Source organism: Peromyscus eremicus, chromosome 1, assembly GCF_949786415.1.
Source record: "Peromyscus eremicus chromosome 1, PerEre_H2_v1, whole genome shotgun sequence".
Lineage (NCBI taxonomy): Eukaryota > Metazoa > Chordata > Mammalia > Rodentia > Cricetidae > Peromyscus > Peromyscus eremicus.
This window is the reverse complement of record NC_081416.1, coordinates 76,427,261-76,441,467: the sequence shown is the minus strand read 5'-3', so window position 1 is coordinate 76,441,467 and position 14,207 is coordinate 76,427,261. Positions and strand designations below refer to the sequence as shown.

Below are 14,207 nucleotides of genomic sequence, written 5' to 3'. Positions count from 1 at the left end.
TAGAAATGCAGATGAATATGTAGCTCTGGAAAGTCATCTTCTGTAGAAGAAACCTCTGTAAAGGAAATGCACGTTAGGCTTGTCCACAGTAAGGCCAAGTGGTGCAACACACCTGTAATCCCAGCACAAGGAAGATTGAGACAGAAGGACCATGAGTTCGAGACCAACCTGGGCTAAATAGCAAGACAATGTCAAGATGGAGGGGGAGGAGGAAGGGAGGAAGAAAGGAAGGAAATAAGAAAGGAAGGAAGGGGGGCTGGAGAGATGGCTCAGAGGTTAAGAGCACTGACTGCTCTTCCAGAGGTCCTGAGTTCAATTCCCAGCAACCACATGGTGGCTCACAACCATCTGTAATGAGATCTGCAGGCCAGAAGAGGGCACATGCTGTATACACAATAAATAAATAAATCTTTAAAAAAAAAAAAAAAAAAAAAAAAAAAGAAAGGAAGGAAGGAAGGAAGGACAGACAAGACAAGAAAAATGAAAAGTAAACAGGTGATGTGAGACAAAAGCATTTTCTGGGACCTCACATGGCTTGCCTCTACTTCCCCAAGAAGTCCCAAGCCCCTGTTTCCTCTGTAGCTCAGGATAATACGTAAACTTCAGTCATCTGCCCCCACCACTTTTTAAAAAAGGGTTCTTTTGTTGTTGTTTGAGACAAGATCTGTATATAACTGTGGCTGTCCTGTAACTCACTATGTAGACCAGGCTGTCCTTGAACTCATAGAGATCTGGTTGCCTCTGCCTTCCAAGTAATAAAATGAAAGGCATGCACCACTTCATTCTGGCCCCACCACTTTTTTGTGTGACTGTCATAAACATGCACATAATTAAAATTATTTTTCTCTTGTTAATCTGTCAGTTTTTCTAGAGATTTTATTTATCAAACTTTCAGACAGAGAGGAAGTGTTTTTCTTATAAAAAGATTTATTTTTTGTTTTTAAGTGTATGGTGTTTTGCCTGCATGTTTTTCTGTGTATGACATGCATGCAGTGCCCGTGGAGCTCAGAAGAGAGCATCAGATCCCGCGGAACTGAGGCTCCAGGTGTTGTGAGCCTCCATGTGGGAAATCCATCTCAGGTCTTCTGCAAGAGCAGTCAATAGTCCTCTTCAGCACTGAGCCATGTCTCCAGCCCTAAACTTTCCTTTTTGCTTTCTCTTTTAGAGGTAGATTATCCCTCTCTTAACCAGGCTGACATTAAACCATGGAGCCAAGTAGCCAGGACTGCAGGTGCACAGCAGGCCTAAATGAAACTTGAACTCCTCTACCTCCCTTTCCCAATGTTGGGCCTACCTGGGAAGTAACTGCAAGCTTAGGGGTGCAGGCAGAGACACTGAGAACCTGAAATTTTCTCCAAGTCTGGCTCAAGAACTGAGAGTGGTCCAGGCCCTGTCCAAAACTAGAAGCATGGAACAGTAAGTTGAGCGGCTTTGAGACGTGACTCCTTCATAGGGAGGTCTCTACATAATGCTTTGGTGACTTCTGGCTCCTGGTATACAATAGAACCTCAATAAAGACCAGATTCTAATAATAGTTCATGTTAGAGCTTACTATGCTACCGTCAGGTACGTTCACATCATCCACTCGGGGGTTGGGTGGTTAGTGTGCTTCCTTCCCTAGCATGAGCAAGACCTGAAGTTTGATTCCCAGCACCACAAATCATTAGAAAGGTTAATTCAGGGGCTGGAGAGATGGCTCAGAGGTTAAGAGCACTGACTGCTCTTCCAGAGGTCCTGAGTTCAATTCCCAGCAACCACATGGTGGCTTACAACCATCTGTAATGAGATCTGGTGCCCTCTTCTGGCCTGCAGTCATACATGCTGTATACCTAATAAATAAATAAATCTTTAAAAAAAAAAAAAAGAAAGAAAGAAAGAAAGAAAGAAAGGTTAATTCAGAAAGAAACCATCACTGCTGTCCTTGTTTCTCAGATCAGGAAACTGCCATATGGAGACCTTGAAGCACAGAGCCGGGGAGGGGAGGAACTGGTGTTTCAAATCCTGACAGTCTGCACCGAGCTACTGTCAGCAGAGCTCCGCTCCAACCATAGCACCCCTGGACGACAGAGCCCACCAAAGTGTCTCTGTCCTCTGCCCTGAATACATGGTACCCACAAGGAGTACCTCTCACAACCCATCATTCCACATCCACTTCCCCTTCCTTCTCATCTCTGCATCCCTGATGTGCTTCCAGCATAGCTGACCTCGAACTCATTGGATAGCACAGGCTAGCCTCTCAACTCTGGCGGGTCCTCCTACCTTAGCCTCTCGAGTGCTGGGATTACAGATGTGAGGCAGCACATCCAGCTCACAGGCAAGCACTAAAATGAAGCAGGCTGGGTGATGGGCAGCAGAGGGGGAATTCTGTGCATGAGAGGGGCTACATGGAAAAATGGGTATTCAGGCAAATGCAGGTGGCTTTGCTATTGAGATGGAAGCCCAAGGAAATGCCGGAGGTTCGAACCCTTAAACATGCGTATATTATGTGACTTTAACAAGGAGCCTTTCTTTAGTGGTTTGAGTTTTAAAGCCTGGGAGTAGAGCTCCAGGTTTCTCCCATGCTACCCAAGTACTGCAGCACTGAGTCATACCCTTAAGCCATTTTTTTTTTAATAATTGAGCTCAAAAGCAGAATCCTCATGATGCCAGAAATTAAGAAATCAAAGCCACCATAATGGGTGAGCAGGGAAATGTGTAGCCAAGCAGCTCATGAGGTTTGCAAGAGTCCCTAGAACAGAAGTTTGAATACCTGACTGGGGACAGAGGTGGAGACTGAGACCCTTGGAACAGCACAGAGCTGAAATGGAGCTTCTCCTGAGGCTAGAGACTAAGGAAGGACTGCCTCTCTTCTGGGCACAGACAATGAAGAAAAATCCTTCCCTGAGCCCCGGCCTTCGACACGAGAGTAAAAGTCATCGTGCAGGCTAAGGGAGTATCTCAGTTGATAGTGTTTACTAACATCTGTGAGTTTCCGTGTTCCATCCCCAGCACCACGTTATCCACACACACACCTCTGATCCCACAACTGAGGAGGAGAAGCAGGAAGGTCAGAAGCCCAAGGCCACACTAGGCTATAGAGAGAGCTGGAAGCCAGGTATACGTGAGAACCTGTCTCAAAAACAAGATAAAATACAAACTCTAAGGACTGGAGATATGGATCAGCAGTTAAGAGCATTTGCAGTTCTTACAGAGGACCTGCGTTCTGGAAACAGAACTCACAGAGAGACTCACAACCATCTGTAACTCCAGTTCCAGGACTTCTGATGCTCTCTTCTGACCTCTGTGGGTTCCAGGCACATACATGGTACACATATATGTAGGCAAAACATATAATACATATCACACATACATACACATAACTCATACACATTATATATATATATATATATATATATATATATATATATATATATATATATAAACACTGGAAAGTTTTTTTTTAATGTAGTCTCACAGAGAGCTTTGAAATTTCTTTTGAATAGGTTTTGTCGGATGATGGTGGAGCATACCTTTAATCCCAGCACTAGGGAGGCAGAGGCAGGTGGATCTCTGAGTTCAGCCTTGTCTACAGAATGAGTTCCAAGACAGCCAGGGCTACACAGAGAAGCCCTGTCTTGGAAGAGCAGGGGGGGGATGGGGGAGAAGAAGGAAGAAGGAAGGACGGAAGGAAGGAAGGAAGAAAAAAAGAAAGAAGGAAAGAAAGAAAGAAAAAAAGAAAGCGGAGGAGGGAGGGAGAGACAGACAGGCAGACAGACTAGGTTTCACAGACTGGAGAGATGACTCAGTGATTAGGAGCACTGGCTGCTCTTCTGGAGGACCTGGGTTTGATTCCCAACAACCATGTGGCAGTTCACAACCATTTGTAACTCCAATCCCAAGGGATCCAATATCCTCTTCTGGCCTCCTCAGGCACCAGGCAGGTAGGTGGTGCACAGACATACAGACAGACATAACACCCATACACATGAAATAATAAACATCTTTAATCTTTTTAGAAAGAAAGACTAGGTTTCAGATGCCAGTCTGAGTTTTAAAAGGCCATAGAGCTGGGGACAATGGTGGCAGGGAGATCAGGACCAATGGAGGACATTGGGAATCAGTGACCAATGCCATCTCACTTGGTCACTGTTGATGGCCTGGAGCTTGCTCAGGATAGTTTCTAGGGTTCTGAAAGGCCTTGCAGGCGGGGTTGGTGTAAGGACAAGGCTCCACCCACGTACACCAAGTAGAGAGACAGGGCGACTACATGCTCAGACTTTAGCCATGTGACCCAAGATGTGTCACTTAGCTTCTCCAAAGCTCAGTTCCCCTTCTACAGTATTGTGTGAGGAAGGAGGGGCTGGGCTATAGCTCAGTGATGGAGCACAGCCCTAACATACCCAGAGCCCTGTGTGTCGTCTCCAGCACCACAATGTACACGAATAAAGAACCAGAAAGGGGAGTCGAGGCTGAATGTGGGCAGAGAACTAGAGTACGAGGCCTCACCATGTACTAACCAGACAAGTCTTGGCATGTTACTTCTCTCCTCGGCCTGCCTCAATCTCTCCATCCATGAAGCTGTCATACTTAGAGGGGTTTGGGGAAGATGACATGACTTAATAAACATAATCTGATAATACAGGAAAAAAATATTCAAGTTCTTTTCTTCCTGCACTCTAAGTAACAATCACCACAGATTTGTATGATCCCAAAAAGGTATGGAGATTTCTCTCCACCAACAAGTGACTAATTTTCCAGGGGACACCAAGTGACAGCCTTTAATCTAGCTGAGTACTGACAGGGTCTACCTGGAGACGTCAGAACCGGAAGGATGAGGGCGGCAGTCCCAAGGCTGGCCCCTGCTGCACCCCCAAGCACCCCCAGGTTGTGTACTTGTACTGCTTTGTTCTGAGACCAGGTGGCCTTGAACTCCATCCTCCTGCCTTAGCCTCCTAAATCCGAAGACTATACTTAGTGCACCACACCTGTGCTTTGGAGAAACTGATACAAATCAGGGTTCCCACAAGCCTCTTCATGGGCTCAATTCACTTTCTAAAAGCCTCCACGTGCTCAGCAGTCTCGGTGTTCTCCAAACCTGTCCCCTCTTTTCTGCTTTTGTTTTCATAGTCCAAGCTGGCCTGGAACATCCGATCCTCTTGCTTCATCCCTCCAGATTTATATATAGGCATGACTGACTACCTCAATGGCCATCAACCTAAGCTTCAGTCCTCTCCCCTTTCTGGAGGCTGGATGAGCTGAAATTCCCAACCCTCTAATCCTACCTGGTCTCTCTGAAGACCATTCTCATCCTGAAGCTACCAACCATCAGTGCTGCCAACCATCAGTCAACTTACTGGTGCGCGCACACACACACACACACACCTACACCCACACCCATACACACACACACACCCACACACACTTCAGAGATGCTTAGAATTCTACACATTAAACACCAGGAAATACAGGATTATCTTTGTGAGTTTGAGGCCAGCCTGGTCTACAGCAAGTTCCAGGACAGAGAAACCCTGTCTCAAAAAGAAAACAAAAAACTACCAAACATATATTTCATAAAGCTTCAAGTATGGCTGGGTAGCACAGTGTTCTCAGTAGCGTGTGTGAGGCCCTGGGTTTGACAAACAGTAGCATTCAATTGTAGTTCCAACTAGTCATGAGGCAAGGGTATCCCTTCAGCCCATATGTTCAAGACCAGGATGGACAGATAGTGTGCTGGTTAGTTTTTGTCGATTTGACAGAATATGGAGTCATCTGGGAAGAGGGATTCTAAACTGAGAAAATGCCTCCATCAATTGACCTGTAGGTAAGTCCATGAGGCGTGTTCTTGGTTAATGATTTCAGAGGGCCCAGCCCACTGTGGGCAGTGTCACCCCTGGGTAAGTAGCCCTGGGTTCTATAAGAAAGCAGGCTGAGCAAGTCATGGAGAGCAAGCCAGTAAACAGCACTCCTTCATGGCTTCTGCATCAGCTCCTGCCTCCAAATCCTGCCTTGAGTTCCTGCCCTGACTTCCCTGGGTGATAGGCTACAAGCTGTAAGATGAAATAAACCCTTTCCTCCCCAAGTTGCTTTTGGTTGTGGTGGTTTATCACAGAAATAGAAACCCTAAGTAAGATGATATCAAAAATCTCATCTCAAAAAATTCTCATTCTCTCTCTCTCTCTCTCTCTCTCTCTCTCTCTCTCTCACACACACACACACACACACACACACACACACACACACACTTCAGTTCCACACGTAAATTTACTTTGATAAATCCTGGCATACTCAAGAAGTTTGTGACCTTATTCAAGGATGAAATGGCTCATAGATGTTAATGCTTAGAATAGAGAAGACAAAAAATCTGTAGTGATGCTAGACAATGTTTTCTAACTAGACTGCCAATCCCATCACGGTCTCTTCCTCATGGGACATCAGCTGCACGGTGGATGAACATATTGGCATCCCTGGATGTTCTGGATGCCAAGCCCTGGGGAGGCCGGAGCCAGGCTGTATTCAAACTGCAGCCCTCCTTCCTTTGAGTGATTCGGGAGTGCATCTACCCCATCTTTCCTTCCTCTCCCACACAAGGGCATTGCTTCAGAGAACTCGAGTGGCTTGTTGAGTTTATTTGGGGAACATAAAAAGGGTGGGAAGGAAGCTTTGTACATGCGTTTGAGGGTGTGTGTGTCCACATACACACATCCTAAACAAGGTTATTTCAGTGACCGACACCATCTGCTTGGGACCTCCAGATTTCAGAGTTGGATGTGGTTCTTGGGGCCTGAGGAAGCCCAGGCTATGTAGAAAAAAACAGCGATGGGCAGACGTCGAGGCCCCATCCACCTGGCCCTGGAAACCCCTCCCCTTCCTTTCCCCATAAGCCAGCACTGCACTACCATACGTATTTATCCCCCTCTTCCTCCCCTTTCCCAGGGGCAGTGTCCAGCTCACCTAGTCACTTGGGAGTCACCTGGTATCCCAAGTCCCCATGTGGTCCTCTCCTCCCCATGCTGGTTCTGGATCATCAGATTTATCCATGTTTTCATAAGAGTCTGCATCTAGATAAGACCAGGAAAAAGGAAAGTATCAACAGGATGGGAAGGAGGCAGGAGGGAGTGGTCCAGAGGACATCTGAGAAGCATGCAGAAGCACCCACCTTCCTCGTGACTGGGACCAGACCGAATCGATCGGAGCTGGGGAGCTGCATACAGTATCCCTCTCATATCCTCATAGGACTGAGACCCTGCTTAGGTAGGGAATGGAAAATTAGAGACCCTGAAACCCTGCTGGGGCTTCGGGGGAGGGAAGTGCCGCATACCACGCACGAGGCAGGAGCCAGGTAGAGAAAAGTGGAAACTTCTCATGTCAAACTAGGAATGATTTGCTCAGCATCAAAATCCTACTCAGAGCCGGGCGGTGGTGGCACAAGCCTTTAATTCCAGCACTCAGGAGCCTGAGGAAGGCCAATCTCTGCGAGTTCAAGGCTAGCCTGTCCTACAGAGTGAGTTCCAGGACAGCCAGGTCTACACAGAGAAATCCAACTCGAAAAACAAACAACAACAATAAAAAAGATCCTACTCAGGGTTGGGGACTTAGCTCAGTGGTAGAGCACTTGCTTAACAAGTGCAAGGCCCTAGGTTCGGTCCTCAGCTCCAGAAAATAAAAACAAAACAAAACAAAAAAGATCCTACTCAGTCTTAGGATGGCCAAGGCCAAAGGAAGAGTCAAGAACAGAATCAGGAAGAGTCAAAGTCAAGATCACAGGAAATTACACAGACAGCTGGAGTCAAGGTTAAGACTCCATTAGACTGGGGGTTGGTAGAGGTCAAACTCTAGGTGGGAAAACATCAGCTTCAATTTTTTTGTTGGTTGGTTGGGTATTTTTTGTTTTGTTTTTGCTACAAGGCTTCAGCCTAGGCTGGCCTGGAATTCACTTAAGTACCCCAGGCTAGCCTCAAGCCCGTGGCCATCTTCCTGCCTCAGCCTCCCTCCCACAGATTTGGGATTCCAGACACGAACAACTATGCCAGGCCCACTTGGGTCAACATTGATGTTCAAGGTTAGAGATGGTATAAATACTAGGAAAACAGGATAGCGGGTGGGGGTCGGAGTTAGGAAGGAAGCCTAATATGAGGCTTGGGCTTGGGGTCAAAGCTAAGATTATATCAGCCTGGATTGACCAAATAAGGTTGATCCCAAGCATCTCTCACCAAGCGAGGATGCTTCTCGGCTGGGGTCCCAGGCAGATCCATGGGGGCTCAGGAAGTCTGGAACAAGAAGAGACACGTCCCTTTTTCTCCTGGTCTCCAGCCTTGTCCCAGAGTGACCACTTTTCACTCACACACACACATACACACCCATTGTCCTGCCAACTGGTTGGGCCAGCTCCTCGTCTGCATTTTCATAAGACTCGGCTGTGGAAGAGAGAGCACAGTGTTCCTGTGTGTTAGGAGCTCTACAGCACCAAACATGCTTTTCTGGCCACCAGCCCCGCAAGGACCCCACCTTACCGTTAGAGAAGGAGTCCTCCCCTGGACCCGTGGGCTCATCGTCAGGGTTCTCATAACCACTACCATCTGGTACAGAAAAAGGGGGCATCTCTAACAGAGGTCCACAGCAGGGGAAGTGCCAGAACCAGGGGAAGTGGGGCCTCACCCTGAGAAAGCTGGTCCTGCCCAAGGTTGGAGTCATTCTCATAGAACTCGGAACCCTCCTCGCTGTCTGGCTCTTCATAGGCCTCCCCTTCTTCTTCCAGCTCTGAATTTGGGACCAGTGTGGAGAACTGAGTTATCAATATCTCTCCTCCTCCACCCCCAGTCCACTGATCCCACCGCAGGCTGCTCCAACATTCTCAAAGTGAAGAAGGACCCTTCAATCTGACCTGTCTCGTGGCTCTGAGCTCCAGTGTCCTGGACTTCAATGCGAGGATTGCCATAGGACCCACTGGCACTCCCCAGGCCAGCAGCCCAACGCTGAGAGTGGGCTGATGAAAAAGAGTATTTTAAAATGGTCATCAGAGACAGGGCGAGAAGGAGACAATGCTTTAGGCTCTGCATAAAGCCTCTGTGCACCTGGGTAACTGGCCTTGAACCATGGAGAAGGGACCTAAATCTGGGGCTTGGCCTCAAGTTCCAGGACAAGGTTGTGTTCTGACCAAGGCCCAGGGGCTGGCCTCGGCTGATCTGGTGGGACTCGGCACTGTGCTCTGCTCTGGGGAAGGCTCTGCTCTCAGAAGACTGGAAAAATGAAGACAAGGTGCAGCTGGCTGGCTCTGGAGGGAAGGGTTTGAGTCGAAGGCCCCTGCTGGGCGGGGGGGGGGGGGGGGGGGGCCGCTCACCTGAGCCAGAGGTGGGTGTCGGAAGGGAGAGCACGTTCCCATACTGATTCTGGGTCCCGTTTCCTGAGGGAGGGGTCACTTTGAAGAATCTGGGGGGAGAAAGGGTTGGTGCACCTTGAGGCTAAACCATGTAGGGATTCTCTGTTCCAGTCTGTTCTGGAGGTTAACTGTGTAGGGACAGTCTACCAGTGAGTTGGGGACCGTGCCAAGGAAGGTGATTTTGGAGGCAGCCTCTGAACGTGGGTAGTATTTCAACCACAGAGATGGTGCCAAGGCCCCCAGGATGGAAGAAAGAGTGTAAAGCTGCTACTTTACCTCCTGGCCGGGTCCATCATTCGCTTTCTTTTCCTCTTCAGGATAAGGGCTGGTGGGATTTAAAGAGATCGATCAGAGCGGGGGGCTGCCTGGCAGGAGGAGAATTTGGGGGACACAGGGGAGGTCCTTTGGTTCACTAGAGGAGATGGTTGTACAAACACTAGGGTCCCTGGGAAGTTTGGGAGGTGTTAAAGAAGAAAGGGCAGGGCTGTGGGACATGTCAGACCGCTCAGTGTGGCTTTATTCTGGGAAAGATCGGGTAGAATTTGGAGAAACTGGGAGGCATGACTCACCTCTTCGAAAATAGACAAAAGTCACCAGAGAAACCATACAGAAGATGAGATACACTATAGTCACAACTGGGACCATCCATCCACCAGTCCTCAGCAGCCAGAGCCACACTGCTAGGAGGAAGGTGCTGTGAGACAAGGATCCCATACTGCGTCACTTACTCCCCAACCCCTCCAGGGACATATGGGAGATATATCTTAAAGACTTTAAAGTCTTAAGCTCCACAGAGGGTTCTTCTCCACTAAGGAACTGTTCTTCCCAGGAGGACAAGGAGTATTCCACAGAGCACAAGACACCATCTAACAAACCACGTACAGAGCATGGGTATTATCTAAGCAATGTCAGGATTAGGGGAAGGTTAATTCTGCAGTTAAGGATAATCATGGTCAAAATGTAGGGCAAAGTGAGTTTACCAAGTTAGAATCCAGCATGTTGAGATCAAGTTTGGAGTGGAAGTGGAGGTAGCATTTAAAGGTTGTGGTCAGGATAGCACAGTAGGATTGTATTGAGGAGACAGCAAAGGCATGACATTGTAGCGGGTTTGATGGATGGAGTGAGGGAAGGGAAGAAAGTCAAGCTCCTCAACTTGGACACACGACCCATGCTCCACCCAAGAGCTTGTTCGAAGCCACCCAGAGGAGTACAGGAGGGAAAGATGCTGAGTTTGACTTTATATAGCAAGCCAGGGATGTCCATGGGACATCAAATGTCAATTCCAGGAGATGGCTGGGTATGGGAAGTGTGGAGCCCAGGGTAGATAGAAGCCATGGGAAACTAGGAGCCGTGGGAGGATGCCAAATGAGAATAGGGTGTGGATAGGAGTGAATACAAGACCCAGGACTCCAACGGGGAGGGTTTGGGAGGAAGAGGTCACCAAAGCTCACAGGAGAAGACCCAGAAAAACTAGTTCTCGGAAGCAATGAACAAAGAGCTACAGTTAGTATTCAGTGTACAAACTGGAGTTTGGGGTGAGGCTTGAAGCTGGTCCTAGTGCTAGACTGGCTTAGAACTTATATTCATGCCTCAGTCTCCCAAGTTCTAGGGTTACTGTTGTGCACCACCAGCCTCCTGTCTGTCTGTCTCTGTCTACACACACACACACACACACACACACACACACACACACACACACTGTGCTAGGGATGGAACCCAGGGCCTCATACATGCTAAGTACACACACTATCCCTGAACCACAATTCTTTTTAACTCTTCCAATTCTTTCAGTAATTCCACACAGATTCCCAGAATTGAGAGGAAACCCTACCTGACCTTGCAATGACCTTCACATGCATCTCGATGGTCAGGTTTCCATGGAGACAATAATAGGTACCTTCATCTAAAGCTGTAGCTTGAGGCAGTGACAGAACACGCCCCCAAACCCACATCTCTCGGACTGGGTGCTCTCCCCTAAGGCTTAGGCTCGGTAATGAAACATTAGGTTTCCTAGGATGCACATGGGCCCAGGAGACGGAACCTCTGGCCAATGGGACAGGGGGTACCCCACAGGACAGCCAAAGTGTGGAGCCAGGGGCTACAGTGAGATCTAGAGCATGGAGAGAAAAGGTAATGAAAATATAATCCATGGGGTCTCATCTCCCCAAACCCTCCAGTTCCCAGCACCATCACTATCCTTGGGTCCCCACTTCCCAGCCTCCCCAAGCTGTCCCCTTACCTTGGTTGATGAGAGTCTGATTCTGACTGACCCTCCGTGGGGCACATACAGTCCCTGTCCCCACGGCCTCAGGGTGGTCTTTAGCCCACACATACAGCCAGGAAATGTTTCGGGAACCAGAAGCGGGCCTATGGCTCTCTGAGGACCTGTTCTCCAGGCCACAGTCCATGTCCCTTATATCCGAAGCGTTCCAGCGGAACAGCTCCCCTGGGAAGAAACCCCAAGCCATACATAGAACATGAGACAGGGAGATACAGAGACCCAGAAAGGCAGAGCCAGAGATACAGAGAGAAAGCAACTATGATTGACAGAAGAGCGAGACAGAGATGTGGGGTAGCTCAGAGTAGTTACCAAGCCACGGGAACCAGCTGCCTATAACTAACCCCCTCCTCCTCGGCCGCTGTAGCCCTACCTAGACTGAAAAACTTTCCCAGTCCTTGGAGAGCCCCACTTTCCAATCAACCCCCACTACCCAGCTCTGCCAGGCACTCACCACTGTCCTCCAGGTTCACTGTCCAGGCAGGCTGCCAGGTATCCTTCAAAGAGGGACTCTCATGGCACAGGTAGAAGCCCTCCATATGGTCTGAGACGTTGATAATGACTAGCCAGATTCCCAGGGGCCCCACCTGCAGGCCCAGGCCTGGGGACCCTAGGGTCAGCTCCAAGAAGGGGGTTGACTGATTCCCTCGATACCAGGCCAGCTTCTCAGAAGAGACCCGTGAGGGGTCTGGGAGGCATGGCAGCAAAATGTTGCTTCCCTCTGTGGGGAGAGAAAGAGGGGAGCCCCAGCCCCCCTTCCTTCCTCATAAACCAAAGGACCCCAGAAGTTCACCATATGGGAAGCCCTGAGGGTCTCTTCTGACTCCTCCCAGAAGTTTACTAAGAAAATGGAGGCCCAGAGAAGGTCAGGTACTCACTCCAAAACCCAGGCTTCCGAACCCAGCTCCTTCCCTTCAGAAAGGCAGGCAGACATACCTTCTACCTCCACCTGGATCGGCTTCTGGGTCCTGCCTCCTACAAGGGTAAGGAAGAAGAGGCAGGAGAGGAGGAGAGGAGATGGCATGGTAGCCGGGCTCCCCGGGGCACTCAGCTTCTGTGTGCCGCGCGGAGAATGCTGGGGCGAGCAGGACGCTGGTGGGCAATGAACCATGGGTGTCTGTGGGGGTGGTGGCAGTCCCCCTGTGGAGGAAAGGGGTGGTCACACCTTAGGCCCCCTTTTGCAGGCACTGTTCCAGATCCACAACAGTTGTCCCCTCCCTGCCACCCAGCACTTAGCCCTTATGTATGACCTTATGTATGTTTCAGCATGGAAGCCCCATGGGGCGAAGCTAACATCTTCACCACGGCTCCCACCGTGTTTTCCACATAGTGGTAGCTGGTGAATATTTGTCCAATGAGTGGATACAGATTTCAGGTCTCCTTTCCTCTCCCTTCTCCAGACTCTGATCCTATCTCATACCTCTGTCTCCCCAGTGGTGGGATTAAAGGCATGTGCCACCATGCCTGGCTTCCATTTTTTTTTCTCTATCACCTGTGGATAGTGTTAGGACTTTATATTGGATGTACTGATCCAGTCCTATAATTCCAGCTACTTGAGAGGATCACAAAAGTCAAGGCCATCTTGGACAGCAAAGTGAGTTCAAGGCCAGTCTAAACTACTTAGTGAGACCCCATCTGAAAAAAAAAATTTTTTTAAATAAATAAATTTTATATCCTGGCTGCAGTTTCACCTCCCTCCCTTCTCCCCTCCTAGTCCCTCTTCCCCAACTCCCCCCTCAGTTCCTACCCCCACAAAACATTCCTCCTCTGTTTCTATTTAGGAAAGGACAGGTCTCCCATGAGTATCAACCAAACACAGCATATCAAGTAATAGTAAGCTAAGCACCTCCCCATGTATTAAGACTGGGCAAGGCAACCCAGTACAAGGAGCAGAGTCCCAAGAGCCTGTGAAAGAGTCAGAGACAGCCCCTGTTCCCGCTGTTAGGAGTCTAGGCACTCTGCATGTATGTCACAGTTATGTACCCTGTCTGAAAACTTAAAAATATTTTTTAAAAAGCTGAGGACATAGTTCAGTGATAGTGTATATACAAGACCCTTGAGTCAGTCCCTGCTACCACATACAGACACACACAGAGATACATACACACATCACATATTGAGTTTCATTCCAGCTTGGGCTACATAACAAGACCCCATTTCAAAAAAGGAAGAGCCAGACAGGCATAGTGGCACACACCTTCAACCCCAGCAACTGAGAGGCGGCGGCGGCAGGCAGACTACTGTGAGTTCCAGGCCAGAAGGGCTACATAGTGAGACCCCGTCTCAATCTCCCTCAAAAATAAATAAACAAACAAACAAATAAATGAATAAACAAACAAACAAACAAAAGGAATTGTGAGCTGGGTATGTAACGCAGCCCACTGGTAGAGCACTTGCCAAACATAAAATTCCCTGGGTTCCAGCACAAGAAGAAAAAGTGGTGCGTGTGTGTGTGTGTGTGTGTGTGTGTGTATGTGTGTGTGTGTGTTTGTGTGGTGTGTGTGTATGTGTGGTGTGTATGGTGTGTGTGTATGTGTGGTGTGTATGGTGTGTGAGGTGGGGTGTGGGGGGTGT

General features: G+C 48.7%; 1 protein-coding gene across 1 annotated transcript; it reads right to left on the bottom strand.

Moving 5' to 3' along the window:
- Positions 1 to 6,597: 6,597 nt before the first annotated feature.
- Cd19 (CD19 molecule) lies at positions 6,598 to 12,657 on the bottom strand. Its single transcript, XM_059251105.1, has 15 exons — positions 12,570 to 12,657; positions 12,088 to 12,354; positions 11,595 to 11,801; positions 11,187 to 11,465; positions 9,925 to 10,035; positions 9,632 to 9,680; positions 9,317 to 9,405; positions 8,861 to 8,962; positions 8,635 to 8,736; positions 8,490 to 8,555; positions 8,337 to 8,393; positions 8,190 to 8,246; positions 7,136 to 7,222; positions 6,931 to 7,037; positions 6,598 to 6,775 (listed from the first exon to the last, which is right to left on the bottom strand). Exons 1-14 carry the CDS (start codon positions 12,655 to 12,657, stop codon positions 6,946 to 6,948), a joined length of 1,653 nt encoding a protein of 550 aa, XP_059107088.1. The 3' UTR covers positions 6,598 to 6,775; positions 6,931 to 6,945.
- Positions 12,658 to 14,207: the final 1,550 nt, after the last annotated feature.

Coding starts and splice junctions, on each gene's coding strand:
- Cd19 (XM_059251105.1), bottom strand. CDS start 12,657: ATGCCATCTCCTCTCCTCCTCTCCTGCCTCTTCTTCCTTACCCTTGTA. Junction 11,802..12,087: donor AGTGAACCTGGAGGACAGTG/GTGAGTGCCTGG, acceptor GTTTCTTCCCAG/GGGAGCTGTTCCGCTGGAAC. Junction 7,223..8,189: donor CCGAGAAGCATCCTCGCTTG/GTGAGAGATGCT, acceptor CTACCTAAGCAG/GGTCTCAGTCCTATGAGGAT.